The sequence below is a fragment of the Canis aureus genome, chromosome 7, assembly GCF_053574225.1.
Source record: "Canis aureus isolate CA01 chromosome 7, VMU_Caureus_v.1.0, whole genome shotgun sequence".
In the NCBI taxonomy this organism is placed as follows: domain Eukaryota; kingdom Metazoa; phylum Chordata; class Mammalia; order Carnivora; family Canidae; genus Canis; species Canis aureus.
The window spans coordinates 14,879,138-14,899,633 of record NC_135617.1 but is presented as its reverse complement, the minus strand read 5'-3'; the positions used below and the strand labels follow the sequence as shown (position 1 = coordinate 14,899,633).

The window sequence follows — 20,496 nt, the reverse complement described above, 5'->3', positions numbered from 1 at the left end:
TTTAGAAAACACTTTCTGTAAGCCTCACAATAAGCCCACACAATAGAAATATCATCCTAATTTTTAAAGTAAACTAAGTAATTTAAGTGGAGCCCAAAGTCAAACTCAGCACTGTGTGACTCCGAAGCCCATGATCCAGTCACCACCCTCTCTAGCTTCTCATTTTAGTTATGTAAATACAACACAAGATAACATCACAAGATTGCTACTTAGGAATGCATGGCACTTGTGTGGAGAGGTCACAGCAAAAATTTAAGGCATTATTTATGAACTTATAAACTCTATAATGAATACAGAATATCATACTTTAATACAAATTTCTTTTTTTGTTAATTTTTTTTAATACAAATTTCTTTAGCAACTGCTTAACTTACTTGTTTGTGTTTTAGAAACATGTTTCTGGAGAAAATCAACTGTTTGAGCCAAAACCTTCTTATTACAATGTGTTGATAGTTTTTCATCACATTCATAACACCTGAAAAAATATAAATATGTAAGCAAATATTATGAAAGCATGTTCATTAATGTTGTACACCAGGTAATAAAGTAATAAAGTTGATAATTATCCAATCTTGTCTTGAAATGGCAGGGGAGAGTATATTTAGAGTGAGGCATCAGGTAATTCTAGAGAAGACAGTTCATACAGAGCCTATCATTCGAAATAAAGTTTTGATACTTTATCCCAAGTGTAATGGAAAGCCATGAGGAAATCTTTAAGCAGGGAAGTGATGTGATCCAATTTATATTTTATTTTATTTTTTTAAAAATATTTTTAATTAATTTTTTCATGAGAGACACAGAGAGAGGCAGAGATATAAGCAGAGGGAGAAGCAGGCTTCCTGCAGGGAGCTGATTCGGGACTCGATCCCAAGCCCCCGGGATCATGCCCTGAACTGAAGACAGCTGCTCAATCACTAAGCCACCCAGGTGCCCCCAATCTATATTTTAAAAACATCACTCTGACTAATGTCAGATGGAGGAAATCAGGAACAGAAGCAGGTAGATCAGGGTAAAAGCAGTAGATCTGGAGAAAAATGAACAGATCTACTTTACACATATTTCAGGTAGAAACGGGGAAGTATAAAATAATTGCCATGGAAAGGGGGAAGTGGATGTGGGGTAAGTCCATGATTCTCAAACAGGAGCAATTTTGCTCCCTAGGGAACATGTGGGAATGTTTTGAGACATTTTGGTTGTTAGAACTGGGGAAGCTGCTACTGGTATCCACAAGGTAGACCGTGCTAAACATCCTTTGATGTACAGGATGGTCCTCTCACAGCAAAGAATTATCACCTCAAATGACGACAGCACTGAGATTGAGAAATTCTGGTCTAGAAGAAAGAAGACTTGCTGTGAGTTGGGAATGTTTAAAGCTGGGTGGTGGGTATAGAGGATTTCACTATATCATTTTGTTCACTTTTGTTCAAGGATTAAAAAATAAAACAAGATAAAAAGGGAAATAAAGTAACTGCTAGGCTTCTGGCTTGAATACTTAAGTGATGGAGATGCCACTTGTAGAGATGGGGAAGACTGGGTAAGTGTTTTATTTTCTTTGGGGCTTAGGTGGGAAGAGAAAGTTCCCAAAGAGATTTTTATTTTTATTTTTTTAAAGATTTTATTTATTTATTCATAGACACAGAGAGAGAGGGGCAGAGACACAGACAGAGGGAGAAGCAGGCTCTATGCAGGGAGCCCAATGCGGGACTCGATCCCGGGTCTCCAGGATCACACCCCAGGCTACAAGCGGCTCCAAACCGTTGTGCTACCGGGGCTGCCCCCAAAGAGATTTTTAAAAGCACATTCCTTTTTAGAAAACTGCCCTCCATAAGTTTACTCATTAGTGCATTTAGTATTAATAAAAATTTTTTCTATGTATTCTTATTACCTGTTTCCTTTATCTTCATAAGATCCAATGGTCAAATAAAAACATATATTTGAATGTATTAAAAGTGTTTTAAAATATGTGTTATAGCAGCATCACCTTACATAGTCACAATCTTATAATTACTAGTGGTTCTGAGATTAGAACCTATAGATTAGAAATCTATAAATTAGATTTGAGTTTCTTTTCTTTTTTGGGGGGGTTCTTTTCTAAACAGCACTCAAAATTCAAATATTTATTCTTACTCAAAATACAAGTATTACTCTATCACTTGCACACAGAAATACATAGATTCATATAGATAAATCTGTGAAGGAAACAAGTCACGGAAAACATTCCTAAAACATCTTTTCTAACAGACCATGATGGAATTCAAATAATGTAATTAGAATTACCAGGCTTACACTATAATAAATGCTCAAAATTTACTAATGTAAAAAAAAAAAAAAAAAAAAAAATTTACTAATGTAATTATTGCCCAAACTAGCAAAAATTGCTCATTTGCAAAATATTGAAATGTCAAGAAATTTTTATTGACATTGCAATCTAATTTTTATTCAGTATAAAATATATTGTAACTTTGAAGAGTACAAAAAGAAAATGTAAATTAAAAAAACACAATAGCAGTGAATTTGAAGAAAAGAGGACAGCACAACATAAATTAATTTTGTTTCCATTAGAAATAACAAAAAAAAATGTAATTGAGCATCTACTTGCTATAAATGCCTTACATGCATTTTCTGGTTTAATTCCTCACAACAACCAAAAGAATATTATCATCTTAAAATTAAACAGCTCAGGGATCCCTGGGTGGCTCAGTAGGTTAGCGCCTGCCTTCGGCCCAGGGAGTGATCCCAGAGCCCCAGGATCGAGTCCCATGTCAGGCTCCCTGCATAGAGCCTGCTTCTCCCTCTGCCTATGTCTCTGCCTCTTTCTGTCTGTGTGTCTCTCATGAATAAATAAATAACATCTTAAAAAAAATTAAACAGCTCTAGGGATGCCTGGGTAGCTCAGGGGTTAAGCATCCTCCTTTGGCTCAGGTTGTGATCCTGGGTCCTAGGATCAAATCCCGCATCAGGTCCTTGTGGGGCACCTGCTTCTCCCTCTGACTCTGTCTCTGCCTTTCTCTCTATGTCTCTCATGAATAAATGAATAAAAATCTTTTTTAAAAAATTAAAGAGTTCTATATAACAATATAACTGTTAAACTTTTTAAGGTTCAAGAATTAGATGGGAAAAAGAAAATAGTCCCAAACTTTAAATTTCTGTAAATACAAGTGACCAACTTGAATTTCTTCCTTAGAATGGAAAATAATTTTACAGACCCCCAAATGTGACTTAAATTATTTTCATTATCATAGAAATCTCATTCTCACAAAATGATCAATAAATCGGTCATCCTTATAACTCTATGTATCTATGAAAGCAAAATTATACAATTAAGCATAAAAACAAAATTATAAAATCAATAGTGTTAAAATTAACAACACTATTGTGCTAGGTAAGGGGGTTTTTTTGGTTTTGTTTTTGCTGAAATTATATCATCATTCATACCATGATGTGGTCCTATGAGCCACAATAGAAGTTCTGATACAGGCTCACTTGAAATCAGCCTATTCTAACAGGTGTGACTCAATTCTCCCTCTACCTTCCTCTATTCCTGTGGTCCTCAAACTGTGGTCCCCAGACCAGCAGCATTGGCAACACCTAGGAACTTGTTAGAAATGCAGATACTTAGGCCCTACCCAGGAACTACTAAATCAGAATCTCCAGGCTGAGGCCCAGCAATCTATTTTAACAAGCCTTCCTGGTGATTGTGATGTGCCCCATTGTTTAAGACCACTGCTCTCTTCAGACTACAGAGAAATATTTCCTAAGCTGCCACACTATGGCATCATCCTCCTCTCCCTCAGGCTCCAGTGTATCATGCACAGAGTAAGCTATCTCCAAGCTTTCCTCCTTCTCCGCAGTATTATTACTTGGGGCCAACCAAAACAAAAACATATGCAGCAAGTACGTGACCTGTGCCACAAATTATGATTATCTGTTCTGTAAGCCAAAATATCGTTATATAAATTTTAGAACCCAGAAGTGAAAACACAGAGTTAAGATTTTTTTGTCTTAAAATTGAAAATCTCTTGGGACGCCTGGGTGGCTCAGTGGTTGAGCGTCTGCCTTTGGCTCAGGGCATGATCCTGGAGTCCCATGTCGGGCTCCCTGCATGGGGCCTGCTTCTTCCTCTGTCTATGTCTCTGCCTCTTTCTCTGTGTCTCTCATGAATAAATAAATAAAATCTTAAAAAAAACAACTTGAAAATCTCTTTTCAAGGAAAACTTGAAAACTTTTGCAAATTCATTCAAGGAATCTATAGGAATCTATAGATTCCATTTAGAAAATTTCTGTTGGATAAATACATATATAAAAAAGAAAAGTTTATTGTAAAATATATGCGAAGCTTTTTGATACAGTATCCACTTATACCACTGAAGCCAGTGTGGTATGCTGGAAAGAAACTAGCAAATCAAAAGACTTGATTTAGTGCCTGGACTTCTACTTTGTAACCATAAAAGAGTAAATGATACTCAGTGTCTTTATATTTAAAATGAAGACACTGGATGTGGTTCCCAGCCAGGATTAAGTAGTAGAATCACCTGAGAGGTTTTTACAAAACTACAAATGCCCAGGCTTACCCCTTCCCCTGTAGGGAATCACCAAACCACTTGACTGCTTAAAGCACCTTCCTTCTCTAGAACTCTGGAATTCTGTATTAGCAAATTCATTACAAAAAATCAACTAGGAAGAATGTTTTCTTTATCCTATGAAGAAAAGGTTTTAAAAATGTAGAGGGATGACTCAATTTTTCCTTATTTAAATTTTATATCTATGGGTAATATTAGTTTTCTTAAAGCATTCCACAGGTTATGTTCAGGCTAAAAGGCATATGTTGGTATAACATCTCAAAATATCTTACCTTGGAAAGCTCAAAGAAAATGGTATTTTTTGTAGTGGACACAAGTTGTAACAACATCTAACTTACCATATAACCCACGTGCTCAGACTAATTGTAATACAGTGAGATTCTGTTCTCCAACTCTTGTAGTGCCTCAGTGAATGATGGTTCTCTGAGTTTCTACCACAACCCTAAAGAGGAACAGAATGTTATTTGTATGATCTACATATAGATTTGTTCAAATTAATCAAAACTTAAATCATATACAAACTTATACTGAGTTTTGGTTTTTAATTTCAAGCATGAAGGGGAAAGTTTCAGAAAGTAATACAGATTTTCATTAAACTTAATTTCTTGCAAAGAGGCTAATTCGCTTTTTGTTATACGGTATTTACCTAAAACAATTACGAGTCAAGTTCATTTTGCTATTATTTAAAAATGTGTACACTCAGTGGGGCACTGAGCATCCTCGCAGACCCCTTCTCCTATACACACATTTTCTACTATTGTCCGCATCTCCACCCAAACCCACTGGCAACTACTGAGACTCAGACCAATCCAGTAATTTCCCTCACCAGGTAAGTAAAGAAATGAGTTCCAGTTCTGGCCAATGCGACTCAAGGGGCAGTCTATTAGATGTTTCATGGAAAGTTTCGTACATTTAAAAACAAAAACAGGGAAAGGATGTACTTTTTGCCCTCTTTCTGGTCTTTGGGGATTGCTGTATGATAAATAATGCATGAAACATCTTTGGCCATAAAAAGCCATGAAAGTGAGAGTGGCACAAGAGAAAAATGGAAGAAACGTCAGTTTTCAATGTCCTTTTCATTGAATTAACTAGCCTTGAAGTGGTCCTACTTATGAACCATGTGAGATAATAAGGATTCCTCTTATTTTAGAAAAATTATACACATCTTAAATGTTATTCAAAGGATATTACAGATAGTAATACCTTCTAAGCTGTTCAGAAAATTTGTTTTGAAAAAAATCTTTTCATAGAAAAAAAAATTAATCTAATGAGCCCGGGTGGCTCAGTGGTTTAGTGCTGCCTTCAGCCAAGGTTGTGATCCTGGACACCCAGGATCGAGTCCCATGTCGGGCTCCCTGCATGGAGCCTGCTCTTCCTTCTGCCTGTGTCTCTGCCTCTCTCTCTCTCTCTCTATCTCTCATGAATAAATAAATAAAATCTTTAAAAAAATTAATCTAGTAAGATGTAAAAAAACTTGGATCCATTTCTTAAGTAAACACAAATAGGTAAAGGCAAGTAAGACATGAGAACTACTGCAGGTAGGTTGGATTCCCTTTCAAAGTATTTCTCTATACCACACATGATTACTTTCTAAAAATAACATACATTTTACTCTGCTTTAACAAATGTTTCTAAGTTCAGCCTTGGAGAGTTCTATCTAAACATGGAATAAATTTATCTTAAGTTCTAAACATTACCAACAGTCCAACTCACAATAAGCATAGAAGAAAAATATCTAAGACAAACTCACAGATAAAAATCACTTTTCTAACCTGAAATCCACACTTGAGGCACAACCAAACGTCAGAGGGAAGTACTGGCTGCCCATCACAGAATCTTCTTTCTTTTAAACATTCTGAGCAAACTGACCACACATTCTCAGCTATTGCTTTCTTCACATGATTCACACTGATAGCATGACTTATATGCTGGCAAGTAAAACCTACTGAATAAGACAAAACAAAATTTGAACATTTTCTTTACTAAACCAAAGTGCTATCATCAGTAAGCAAAAGTCAATAGCATTAAAATGCTGTAACTAAAAAGGAAAGAGATTTAAAAAAAAAAGTAACTCAAAAGGATACTACTGCATGGTTCCATTTATAAGGCATTCTTGAAATAACATAATTACAGAGTTGAAGAACAAATCTGTGGCTGCTATGGACTATGGATGGAGAGCAGGGAGTGTGGCTATAAACAGGTAACCCTTGAAATGGTGATGGTACAGTCAGGTATCTCAATTGTGATGATTATACAAAACTATACATGTAATAAAAGTGCACAGAATTATACCCACACAGACAGGCACACACACACACACACACACACACACACAAACGCACACACACGAGGCCTTGCATATCTGGTGGAATCAGAATAAGCTTTAAGGATTGTACTGATGTCATTTCCCTGGTTTTGATAGTGTACTATAGAAATACAAGATGTTAAATCAGGAGAGGCTGGGTGAAGAATGAATGGGACCCCCTTGTATATCTTTTTGAAGCTTCCTGTTAATTAGTTCAAAAATAAAAAGTTTAACAAATAAAGTAGATTATTTACTGAGCAGCTACTATGCCAAGCATTTTTTAATACATTTTCTTCTCATTAAGATACATACATAAAATTATTCCACAGAGCCTACCTCTGCTCTCAAGCTATTTTCATCACTATAGGGAGAAAGGAGAGAGGAACAAACAATGGCATAATTTACAGGAACAAGAACTCTCCTTAATGAATACTACCAAATAACAAATGACTTTGTGATGAATGGATAAAGAAGATGTGGTTTATGTATACAATGGAATATTACTCAGCCATTAGAAATGACAAATACCCACCATTTGCTTCAACGTGGATGGAACTGGAGGGTATTGTGCTGAGTGAAATGAGTCAATTGGAGAAGGACAAACATTATATGTTCTGATTCATTTGGGGAATATAAATAATAGTGAAAGGAAATAGAAGGGAAGGGAGAAGCAATGGGTAGGAAATATCAGAAAGGGAGACAGAACATAAAGACTCCTAACTCTGGGAAACAAACTAGGGGTGGTGGAAGGGGAGGAAGGTGGGGGGTGGGGGGTGAATGAGTGATGGGCACTGAGGGGGGCACTTGACAGGACAAGCACTGGGTGTTATTCTGTATGTTGGCAAATTGAACACCAATAAAAAATAAATTTATTATTTAAAAAAATGACTTTGCATGGTCCTTAGTTACCCCTTATAACAGAGTCCCACTGGGACTCCACTATGTGTAGACAAGTGGCCAAAATAAGTTAATATGTTTTTATTTCTTCAGATAACTGTATTCTTCTCCCAAGGACACAATAACACTTCCACTTCTCCCAAATACCTGAACATTTCCATTTCTCTACCTCAACTATCTCAAACACCAAAACCACAACTCTCTGCCAAAATTAAAAAACAAAGGGAAAGACTAACTTGAAGAGGGGAACAGGAGTATGTACATTTTGACTTCCTCCACTTCCCTTCCTAAGTGTGCAGCACTCCTTTTCACCAATTAGTGAACTAGAGAGAGGCTAAGCATTAGTTCCATTTCATCCTGAAGCCTAAGAATATGACTCCTGACAAGTGACTTGTGAAACATAATTTCAATAAAAATTATGTGTAAATCTGGTGAAAGATTAGGACTTCTAATTTCATACCAAGAGCAAGTTGAAAGAATAGACATAAAAGGGGTAATTCTGAAGTCCTATATTTGAAAAGCAAGGACACATGCCATTAAAGAAACGGGGATTCTGGGGAAGGCTGATAGATGACCATACCAGTACAGGACCTAGAAGTGCTTTACTAAATGTCATTGCTTTGAGTTTTTATATTTTAAATTTCTAAGGGGAAAAATCATTCCATACATCTTCTGTATTATCCCTGGGGTGGGATCTGGCCAGGGTACAACTTAACTATTCTCTGATTCTGCAATTCAGACTTATAAAACTGAAATTGTTAATGAATTCAGAGATAACTGAATTCATGATAAAAGGTTTCAGGCCTCTAAATTAAATCTATTACCATTTAAATGCTTCAACCATATACACTTATTATTAAGTAAATTTGAAAGTTTGATGCTTCCTACAAGAGCTAACCAGCGTTTAAATAGCATCCACAATCTTTTGTGAGGAAGAGCAGGGAAATGTAAAAAAATATTTATTTTTTTGTGCTCAGTTTTCTGTAACTTGTTTAGTCATATAATTGTCTAAATTAAAAAAAAACGTACAATTGTCTAAATTTCATCTGTCAAATAAGTCCTCTAGGGATTCCCGAATAAAACATACAATGCATTAAAGCCTATAGTTGTTTTGCAATAACAAGTCAAAAACAATAATTAAGATGTCCACGTTTTTCACTTTAAATATTAATAAAAACTTTACAGGGAGGTCTTCTAGTTTGCAAATGATGGTCTAAAATCAACACTTCCCCATTCTCCAGAAACTAAGGTCAACAAGAATAGAAAACAAAAACAACGAGTTCCTTTTCAGAAAAACCACAAGACCCCGTCATAAATTAAGTGGAAGGGTCCCACCTCAACGCAGCAGAGATCAAAGAGGAGTGCATACAGAAGGAAGCAGAGAGCATACTGCAGCTACAGATTTCACAGAGAACGCTGCATGCTTTGCAAACACAGCACAGAAACCTAAATCTCTGTGCTGCAACAACACTGGCAGGAGCTCCCCTATATCCAGTTTTGTTTTAAGAAGCCAAAAAAGGCAATTACTAATTCACTAAGTGACAAACAAACAAACAAACAAACAAAAAGCCAAATTCACAGGGAACAGTCTCATCTCTAAGTCAGTCGGGAAGAAGAGATACTTTGGATTCTCAAAAAACCCAGGGCTGCGTAATCCTGTTGAGTTGGAAAGGAGTAAAAGCTAACTGAGCTCACACTCAAAACTCCAGTGGTCCTGACAGTGCCCTGGCCCTCCTCACACAAATATTCTAAAACTAACTGGCCCAAGAAAGGTGACTTACAATGAGAAATCAAGGAAAAATCTAAGCCACAAACTCTATGGCAATAGAAGAAAACTGAAAAGCGTATGACACAGAAATCACTGTCATGAAATAAAAATACAAAACAGAAGCAAATGCACCAGCACGAGGTGGCAAAACAGTAGGAAGAGCAGTAGCAGAGCTCAGGGAAAAAAATGAAAGAAAAAATAAATGAAACCACAAAAAGGATGACAAATAAAAAGGGCAGAAAGTGAAAAATACTGCAGAAGACATTGTAAAAGATAAAAATGAAAAGAGCAAACAAAATGAAAAGGAAGCAGGAGTTTTAGAGGATTTGAGAAAAAATAATAAGAAGACAGGCAAGGAAGATCTAACATAGGAATCATCCCTGAACATTTTTTTTCAGGATCCCTGAAAGAAATCATATTCACAGAATAAAACAAATGTTTAAAGATATAATTCAGACTTCCCTCAACAATGTAGCTATCCTGAAACACTGTCCAAGTTAAAAACACTTAAAAATGGAAATAAAAATTTAAAACACCTTTTTAAATGGAGAGCTGAACTGGTGAGAAAGAATGGGAGAATCCTTGGAGGCTGAAATGGAAGGCACGAAGCTCAGGAAAAAAGCAGGCCTGAAGCCAGCAGCTCCCCAGAATCTTCTCCCAGGCTTGAAAGGCCTGGCTTTAACAGGCCATGAGAAATGTGAAAACAAAAAGATGCTAATTTTAAGTTATTTTAGAAACTAGACAAAATCTCAATAAAAACATCAACAGGATTTTGGAACTAGACAAGGTGATTTAAAATTTCATGCAGGGGACTCCTGGGTGGTTAAGTGTCTGCTTTCAGCTCAGGTCATGATCCCAATGTCCTGGGATCGAGCCCCATGTCGTCGTGCTCTTTGCTACCTGCTGCTCCCCCTACTTGTGCTCTCTCTGTCAAATAAATAAATAAAATCTTTTTTAAAATCTTAAAAATAAAAAATAGATAAAAGTTCATATAGAAAAGAGTAAAAATAAAGAATAAAGGATTTATTGATGAAAAACATAGATGGTTATTTCCCCCAGTGCTATTTGGGATGCCAGATATGACAATTTACCAGGAATGTCGTCTGAAGAGTCTTCATCACGAGGTATAGCAGGCCTTTTATTTCTTTTGGCTTTCTCAGGCAAAGCTTTGGAAGGCTCTTTCACCCGCATCTGTTATTTACTGAAAAGGTTGGGGGTAGGGTGAAATGAATACATTTTAATCCTCAAAACTAAAATTTTAGGTATTTTACTTCATGTATATTAAAATGGAAATGACTTCAATTTTAGTTGGCTTGGTACATTAACAGAAGAAGAGAACATTAGATGTAACCAAAGAAATCTTTATTAAACCAAAATACAAATGCACATACTTGACTTTTGCCAACTACTCCCTAGATGATGTCCAGGTGAATGACAAAACTAAAGTTTTGACCAAGGGAATAAATGCTGCTTCTGGGTCTTGTGCTCCCCTTGCCCTTTCTCCCACCCCACTAGCTAGGAAATTAGTAGAAATTGGAAAAGCCACAATGGGGCAGGGAAGGAAGCCAGGTGCCCAGCACAGCAGAGCCAGCCTATCTGCACTATATGACCCAGCACTGAACTACTGAGAGAGAAATAAATTGTTTTAAGCTGCAGCATTTTTTTGGGGGGGGGTGAGGCTTTCCCCCACATTTTTATTATGAAAACACTTAAACATCCAGAAAAGTTAATAGAATATAATAAACACCCATATGCTTATTACCTAGAATCCACATCTAGAACATTTTGCCCTATTTGTTTTATCTAAATATCAGTATGTACAGATACTGAATATGTGAATATATTTACTTGTTTTTGCTGAACTACTTCAAAGTAAGTTGCAAAGAGCATGTATCTTTGTGCCTCCAGAGACCATACTTTCAATAGCAAGGTTGTATAACGCCCCACACTTAATTTGTTTCTTTCTTCATGGTGTTACTTACCTCTGTCCTTTCTGTTTCTTAAAAACCCAAAATTAATTGTTAAGATTTTATTTAATTATTTTTAAAGATTTTATTTATTTATTCATGAGAGACACAGAGAGAGGGAGAGACACAGCCAGACTCCATGCAGGGAGCCCAATATGGGACTCGAACCCGGGTCTCCAGGACCTCGCCCTGGGCTGAAGGCAACGCTAAATCACTGAGCTACCCGGGCTGCCCAATTGTTAAGATTTTAGATTAAAGATTAAGCATCTTTTCAAACCACTGTATTTGGAGTCTCTGCCTAAATCCTACCTAATATCATCTGTTCTATGGCTAAGCTACACTGCAATTTTCATAGCTATTTGTTTATTTGCTTTTTATTGATCAAGAAACTTTCAACTCAATAATAAATTCTGAATCTTGGGGTGCCTGGGTGGCTCAGTCAGTTAAGCGTCCGATTCTTGATTTTGGTTCAGGTCATGATCTCAGGGTCATGGGATTCGGCCCCATGCCAGGCTCCACTCAGTGGGAAGTCTGTTTGATATCCTCTCCCTCTTCCTCTGTCTCTCCGTGTGTTTGTGTACATGCTCTCTCTCTAAAATAAATAAATCTTTAAAAATGAATACAGAAATAAATCCTGAATTTTTTTTTCCTTTAAGATTTTATTTAGAGAGAGGCAGAGACAGAGAGAGAAAAGCAAGCTCCCCACAAGGAGCCTGATGCGGAACTCAATCCTAGAACCCCAGGATCACAACCTGAGCCAAAGGCAGACGCTCAACCACTGAGCAGGTGCCCTAAATTCTGAATCTTGATTCAGAATATTCATGAGAGACAGAGAGAGAGAGGCAGAGGCCTTCTATTCCACACAAGGAGCTTTTTCGTTTACCATTTTTAAGAGCCATTTCTTTAACTCCAGAGGTCATCACTCTTGAACTGAGCTGCAACAAATTATGGCCTTCAGGGTTAGAGATGCACAAGGCCTCTGAGTTCCTTGACCACTTCATTTCTGACTGCCTTTTCCCTCCAAACTTCCTCATCCACTCACTCTTACCGTCCTACCTTGCAAAATCACTAATTCAAGTATTCCATTCTCTAATCACAAATTCGAGTTCTTCCAGCTTTGCCTGTTCAGCCAATCCTATTCACATTTAGTGCCCAGCCTGACAAGAGGTTGCATCTCACCACGTGCTTCCATGATCACTATAGCAAGGCAGGGAGATGGGGAAGTAGCAAATGGAGTGCTGGGTCTTAAAGTTTCACTCGGACATGATGTATGTCACGTCTCCTCACATTTTAGCAGTCCAAGCAAGTCATATGGCACATTTAACTTCAAGTGGACATGAGTAGGGGGTAGGATGTGGGCTGTGTACAAAGAATGCAACCTTACTATGTACACAGAAGGACAAAACACGTGTGCACAGCCTTAAAGACTACCACATCACTCCTCTAACAGAACTCCAAACCTAGGGGCCCCTGGGTGGCTCAGTAGTTGAGCATCTGCCTTCAGCTCCGGTGGTGATCCTGGGGTCCTAGAATAGAGTCCTGCATCAGGCTCCCAGCAGGGAGCCTGCGTCTCCCTCTGCCTAGGTCTCTGCCTCTCTCCGTGTGTCTCTCATGAATAAATAAATAAAATCTTATAGATTTTATAATAGATAAGATTAAGAGTTACAAACTTCCAGTTATAAAATAAATAAGTCATGGAGATGAAAAGTATCGTATAGGGAATATACTCAAAAATATTGTAATAATGTTGTATGGTAACAGATGGTGATGCCAGGGTCCTGGGATCGAGTCCCACATCGGGCTCCCTGCAGGGAGCCTGCTTCTCCCTCTGCCTAGGTCTCTGCCTCTCTCTGTGTCTTTCATGAATAAATAAATAAAATCTTTTTTTAATAAATAAAATATTAAAAAAAACAACCCCAAACCTAAATGAACCCAATTAAACACTTTCACCATGTCTGCATCCAAACAGGCTGGAGAAAATCTTGTAAGAAAGCAGATTGGGTCCACCAAATTCATAATCTCAATCTCAATCTCAAATGGATCAAGACATGCCATTATATACTACACTTCCTGGCAAACCTACTTACTTACTCCTCACACAGCCATCTGAAACCTTCCTCATTCTCCCAAACCTTTAAAAATGAATAAATAAATAAATCTCCATCTCCCTACTTCTCAAGAGAGTATCTAGTCTTCTGCTTTACTGAGGGAAAAAAGATATAATCAGATGGCAAATGTCATCTTTCCACCGCCAAACTTACCGACTTCCCTCCAACTATTTCAACTTGATGTCCTGAAAATATAGGTGTAACTAAAAGAATCCAGGGGAAAAAAATGGCTCCTGGAAACTGCTCATACCTTTCCCCAGCTTCTCAAATCACCTCTTGATAAAGACAGGCAGCGACACATAGATAGTGCTTGCAGAATAACAAAAAGAACCAGGTATTTGACCTACATTCTATAAAAGGTCTGTAAAAGACAGTGACTTAACTTGGCCACATAGTCAATTTCTAGTGATTTTTCTGACACTTGCAGTATGTCTAAACATAGATATAACTTTGGACGGTAACCCACTATTCAGCATGTATCTGTATAGCTCTCTTTTTCTTTCCTTTTTAGGCAGAAAGAGACAAAATTAAAATCCAATTATTTAGATCTTCAAGTACTTCCTATCACCAATATTGCATCTGGGGAGTTCCAAGACCACCCTCACATTTGAAGATTCACTGGAAGGACTCACAGGACTCGGCATGTAGTTGTACTCATGGCTAACTTTTATTACAGCAAGGCAGTATGGACATACAACCTGAGCATAATGGAAAAAGACACAGGTGAAGTTTGCAGGAATCCATGTGTAGGCTTCCTTATGTCCTCTTCCTCCCAGAAAGGGTCAAACAGAGCGCATTCTTTCTCCTCAGTGAGGAAAATCCAGCAATGTCTGTGCAATGTTTCTGCCCAGGGAAGCCCATTACAGACTCACAGGCCAGGGTTTTTTCTGGGGGCTGGTGACTTCAACACAAACAGTAGTGCAAGGGATAAACTATATTGTTCCCAGACGCCAAACAAGGTGTAGGCTTGCAAGAGGATCTTTCTAAGGATAGCCGTCTCAGGCCTGGTAGGTTTATTCTTTCCAGGACAAATAAGTTCTGGCCCTTTCTTTCATGCGGTTTCCCAAACAAATCTTTCCAGCTTTCAACTTCAGTATTTCTCTAACATGTCTTTTCTCTGCTGTAAGATGTGCAACTGAATTGTTTAGAAATGTTTGATTTAAAAAATAAAAAAAAAAAAAAAACCATACTGGGGTGCCTGAGTGGCTCTAGGCCTTAAGCCTCTGCCTTCCACTCATGATCCCAGTGTCCTGGGATCCAGCCCCACCTCAGGCTCCCTGCTCAGCGGGGGGGTCTGCTTTTCCTCTCCACCCTACTCATGCTCTCTCTCTCTCAACTAAATAAAATCTTAAAAAAAAAATAAATTAAATAAATTAAAATTCAAAAACATGCTATACAAACAGAAGCCCATAGTCTCAAACAAATAAAACAACTTTTCCCCCACCCTTGGACTGTTGGGTAACCATCTTCAGCGCGGGGAGGACACAACTCTCCGTTCGGTACCAGGCTCAGAAAGATGAACAGCACTTACATACTTCTGCTGTGCATCACGCTCGGCTCCACGCACCTCAAAGACACTGTCCCACTGGATCACAACCACCTTACGAGGCAGGTCACTATTACTGCCCCCCCGTACACACTGGAAACAGACACACAGAGGGCAAGGGGCTTGCAGAGGTCGCCGAGCCCGTGGGCGGTGCACGGGGATCGAGACCCCGGCAGGCCCCCGGCAGCCCGTCTCCAAGGCGCCTACTGCCAGCACCCCAAGTTCCTCAAGAGAAAATGGGCGGCGAGGAGGGCGCGCGGGAGGGAGGCGGGAAGGCAGTCGGCGGCGCCGGGGTCCGAGCAGGCGGAGGCCCGGCCCCCCCCGCGGGCCCCTCCCGCCCAAACACCCTCGGCCGCCGCCCAGCCCCGCCGCACGCGCGCGGCCCCCGGCGACCGCCTGGAGCCCCCCGGGCTCGCGGAGGCGGGAGCGCCGAGGGGGCTCGCCCAGGCCCGTCCTGCCACCAGGCGCTGGGCAGAACCGGCGGAGACCCAGACGCTGCAGCGACCCCAGCACCGCAACCCGGACTCACCACGCCGGCCGGGCCGCCGCGACTACAACCGGGAGGCACTGCGCCTGCGCGGCCGACCTCGGGCCGGCAGGGCGGGGCCTCGTGTGTGCGCGCCCCACGGGAGCGGCGGAGGGGCCGTGCCCTGGGGGTGCAGCACCCGGGGTGGGCGGGGCATGGGGGGCCTCGTGTGCCCGCCCCACGGGAGCGGCGGAGGGGCCGTGCCCTGGGGGTGCAGCAACGGGGGTGGGCGGGGCATGGGGGGCCTCGTGTGCCCGCCCCACGGGAGCGGCGGAGGGGCCGTGCCCTGGGGGTGCAGCAACGGGGGTGGGCGGGGCATGGGGGGCCTCGTGTGACCTCCCCACGGGAGCGGCGGAGGGGCCGTGCCCTGGGGGTGCAGCACCCGGGGTGGGCGGGGCATGGGGGGCCTCGTGTGCCCGCCCCACGGGAGCGGCGGAGGGGCCGTGCCCTGGGGGTGCAGCAACGGGGGTGGGCGGGGCATGGGGGGCCTCGTGTGCCCGCCCCACGGGAGCGGCGGAGGGGCCGTGCCCTGGGGGTGCAGCAACGGGGGTGGGCGGGGCATGGGGGGCCTCGTGTGCCCGCCCCACGGGAGCGGCGGAGGGGCCGTGCCCTGGGGGTGCAGCACCCGAGGTGGGCGGGGCATGGGGCGCCTCGTGTGACCTCCCCACGGGAGCGGCGGAGGGGCCGTGCCCTGGGGGTGCAGCACCCGAGGTGGGCGGGGCATGGGGCGCCTCGTGTGACCTCCCCACGGGAGCGGCGGAGGGGCCGTGCCCTGGGGGTGCAGCACCCGAGGTGGGCGGGGCATGGGGCGCCTCGTGTGACCTCCCCACGGGAGCGGCGGAGGGGCCGTGCCCTGGGGGTGCAGCACCCGAGGTGGGCGGGGCATGGGGGGCCTCGTGTGACCTCCCCACGGGAGCGGCGGAGGGGCCGTGCCCTGGGGGTGCAGCACCCGGGGTGGGCGGGGCATGGGGCGCCTCGTGTGACCTCCCCACGGGAGCGGCGGAGGGGCCGTGCCCTGGGGGTGCAGCACCCGGGGTGGGCGGGGCATGGGGCGCCTCGTGTGACCTCCCCACGGGAGCGGCGGAGGGGCCGTGCCCTGGGGGTGCAGCACCCGGGGTGGGCGGGGCATGGGGCGCCTCGTGTGACCTCCCCACGGGGGCGGCGGAGGGGCCGTGCCCTGGGGGTGCAGCACCGTGGGTGGGCGGGGCATGGGGCGCCTCGTGTGACCTCCCCACGGGAGCGGCGGAGGGGCCGTGCCCTGGGGGTGCAGCACCCGGGGTGGGCGGGGCATGGGGGGCCTCGTGTGCCCGCCCCACAGAGGCGGCGGTGGCCTGGAGGTGGTGCACCCGGGGCGGGGCAGGGGCGGGCCGGCTCGCGGGGCGCCTGCGTTCTCGACGTCTGCAGAGCCCCCGAGGCCAGGCTAATCGCAGAACGACTGCAGAGCACTCCAGGCTGCCCCCCAAACAGTGTCCGGAGCGCGCAGCTCTGGTCTTTCCGGAGTCGGGCTTAAGTCGCACTCGTTGCTGAGAGCCTGAAGGCGTAGCCTCCGACTTCCCTCCGTCACACCTTTCTGTACAATAGTGACATCTGACATTTGGCATGTTATCTTGCATTTCCCCCCATTATTGCTGGCTTAATTTCTTGTCCTACACCTGTACACTTCGAAGTTCCATTATCCGTCAAAAAGTGGTCTGCATATGTTCAGTGAAAATAGTTGGCTTGAAAATATTTTATTTTTAAAGAGTTTATTTATTCACGAGAGACACAGAGAGGCAGAGACATAGGCAGAGGGAGAAGCAGGCTCCCTGCAGGTAGCCCCATGCGGGACTCGATCCCAGGACCCCGAGGACACGATCTGAGAAGGGGAGATGCTCCACCATTGAGCCACCCAGGCGCCCAGAAAATACTATATTTTAATGATTCTGCAAATATCAACACTAGTTGTGGGTAAGTCCTACGAGCTTTGTAATCTTTCACAACTCTTCAGCAAGGAGACAAGTGTGGCCTTATGGATAGAATCTTGGATTGGGAGTCTAATAAGATACCAGAGATGAACCAAAAAACTCTGACTTTCCCTTAAAATTTCTAATTCATTTCTTACGAAATACCATTATTTCTATGTACGGAACTGGCAAAGGAAGTTACTAGGTGTCAACATTGTATTTATGGAAACCACTCCTTCAATAAATGTAACTAAGTACAAATATGCTAGTTATTGTACCCGGTATAGGGATAAAGAATAACGTTTTGAAGTAGGAGAATTTTTTTCTTTTTTCTTTTTTTTTTTTTTTTGAGAATTTTTTTCTTTAGGGAGAAATATCTTTTCCCTATTTTCTTCTATAGGGAAAAAAATTCCCCAAATAAGAATAGGTTGTATTGTGATGTAATTGTGAAGTCAAAACTGTCTATATTACCAAAGTTTTCATTTATTGTAACATCAAATTTGAAATAGCACATGGAGGAAAAAAAGATATGCAAACTTGAACAAGCCTAAATAATTTCCATACTAAATTACATTGCTGTAAGCAGGATTTTTAAAAATGTATCATATACTGGACTCCCAATTTACAGTAAAAAAAAAAGGGGGGGGGACTGAATTAGAACATAGAAATTTAGGAATTAGGGGCTGCCCAGTGGCTCAGTAATCCTCTGCCTTCAGCTCAAGTCAGGATTCCAGGGTGCTGGGATGGAGTCCAGGTCAGCCAGGAGTCTGCTGCTCCCTCTCCCTCTGCTCCTCTCCCTGCTCCTGCTCGTGTGCTCTCTCTCTCAAATAAATAAATCTTTTTTGGAAAAAAGAAAGTTAGGAATTATGCAAACACCATACAATTTTTCTTGGAAATGACAAAGTTCCAAAGCTACCTTGATTTCTAGAGGTTTACATATTATTTTACAACTTGATTTTTTTCACTAGACAGTATATCTTGGACATAACTTTATATTAGCCTCATTCTTTTGACTAGTTGCTTTAAACTCCAGTGAATGGATGTATCATTTTTTTTTCCCAATCAGTTTTCTGTTGATGTACCTTTATCTTGGCCCACTTGTGCAAATACCATCAGAGAGATAGCAGTGGAAATGCTGAGTCAACAGATATATTCATTTTAAGTTTTGATAGAAACTCTTCCCCCAAAAAAGCTTCATGAAAAACAATACATTTCCTAATTATTCATTTGATTTGTCAAATATCTGGAGACTTGTGAATTTAGAAAGAAATGGGGAAAATCTCCTCCTTCCCAGTTGCCTTTCACTTATGTCATGCCAAGAAATAAACAAGTTGTTTGAGAATCAATGATTCATATCATCTCAGCACTAGTAGACCTTTCCCAGGAGAATTAAACTATTTTTCTCCCTTTCATCCCACTTTCAGCCTTCCTGACTCTCTCTGAAGAGAAGAACTTGGACACTTGTCCAAGGAACAATGATTAAGACTCTCTTTTGACAAGACTTTTTACTATAAGAACTCTTAAATAAACTACGTCTGGCACTGTGTTACGTACGGGAAGAGCTATTCATCTTTTGAGAGAAAAAATCCTGCAGAAAAATATTTCTCAAATAATTAGTCATGAACATTGGAAAAAGAATTCTTTCGTAATATGTGTTCTTGCAAAAGCCTAAATCAAATTGAATGCGATTTATTGAGACCAAGCACATTGTTTCATTGTTTCCATATCTGTGTTCATACTACCTATGGTTTTAATGTATTCAGGAGAGCATGAGGATGCCATGGAGAGTACATGAATTTACAATATATAATGACATTTTAGTTCAGGGCTAATTCACAAAATAGGTTATATAGAGACTATAGCTAAATTTTAAATAATTTGGAAAAAGATAATTGTAAGTGATGACACTGGCATAGAAATTTGAAATGGTGCTACTATTAAATCATTGAAAATTAAATAATATTAAAGTGCTTAATGAAATTATTCCTTGGACACATACTTTAATAATGCCATTTAGAAATTAATTTTTAAATTTTCCATTGTGAATTAATTTACAGTCAAATATAGCTTCTATTATGTTGGGGGACAAAATTGAGAATAAATTTAAAATAAGGTAATGAACCTCAGCAATTATAAACTCTTATGTGGTGCACGGAATAACACTCCCCGCCCTCAAAGGTGTTCTAATTCCTGGAACTCATGGTCACTTTACCTTACATGGCAAAAGGACTTTGCATATATGATTTAAATTAAGGATCTTAAGAGAGGGAAATTATCCTGGATCGTTCAAGTAGCCCTAGAGTTATCACAAAGGTCTTTAGAAAAGGGGGGCAGGAGGGAGGGTCAGAGGAAGAATAAGGGATGCAACAACAGAAGCAGAAGTCAGAGGTAGAGATTTGAAGATGCTAAACTGCTGGCTTTGAAGATGGGGAAGGGGACCACTAGCCAAGGAATGCAAGCAACTTCTAGTGGATATAAAAGGCAAGAAAAGAAATTCTCCCCCAGAGCCTTCAGAAGAACACAGGCTTGCTGACACCCCAATTTAAGCCGAGTAATCTGACCTACAGAACTGTACATAAATTTTGCTTGAATCCAGTACATTTATGGCAATTTGCTACAGCAGCAATTGCAAACTGACACATTTTGTAAAATAGTTGCACCTAACTCTGACAAGTTATGGTCCATTATAGTCAAATATCAAAGTTGTGGGGGAAAGATGACAGCATGAGATTACCTTAATACCGACATCAGTTGAACCAGCTATTGGAGTTAAGAGCAATTCTTAGAAAACCGTCCATGCAGTTTGCTTTATTTTATTTTTTTAATAATAAATTTATTTTTTATTGGTGTTCAATT

General features: G+C 41.4%; 1 protein-coding gene across 5 annotated transcripts in view; it reads right to left on the bottom strand.

Moving 5' to 3' along the window:
- USP45 (ubiquitin specific peptidase 45) overlaps positions 1–15,836 on the bottom strand; it is a 73,094-nt gene extending 57,258 nt beyond the window's left edge. For 3 of the 5 annotated variants that reach the window (XR_013382964.1, XM_077902986.1, XM_077902989.1), the window contains exons 1-5: positions 15,701–15,836; positions 10,642–10,751; positions 6,353–6,525; positions 4,919–5,022; positions 375–475 (exon numbers count right to left, since the gene is read on the bottom strand). Coding sequence is in view for 4 of the 5 variants with exons in the window: in XM_077902986.1 (XP_077759112.1) it covers positions 375–475; positions 4,919–5,022; positions 6,353–6,525; positions 10,642–10,741 (478 nt within the window). In the remaining variant the exon portion in view is untranslated. The remainder of the gene's footprint in view (positions 1–374; positions 476–4,918; positions 5,023–6,352; positions 6,526–10,641; positions 10,752–15,700) is intronic. The other 2 variants (XM_077902987.1, XM_077902988.1) reach the window with 2 other exon arrangements.
- Positions 15,837–20,496: the final 4,660 nt, after the last annotated feature.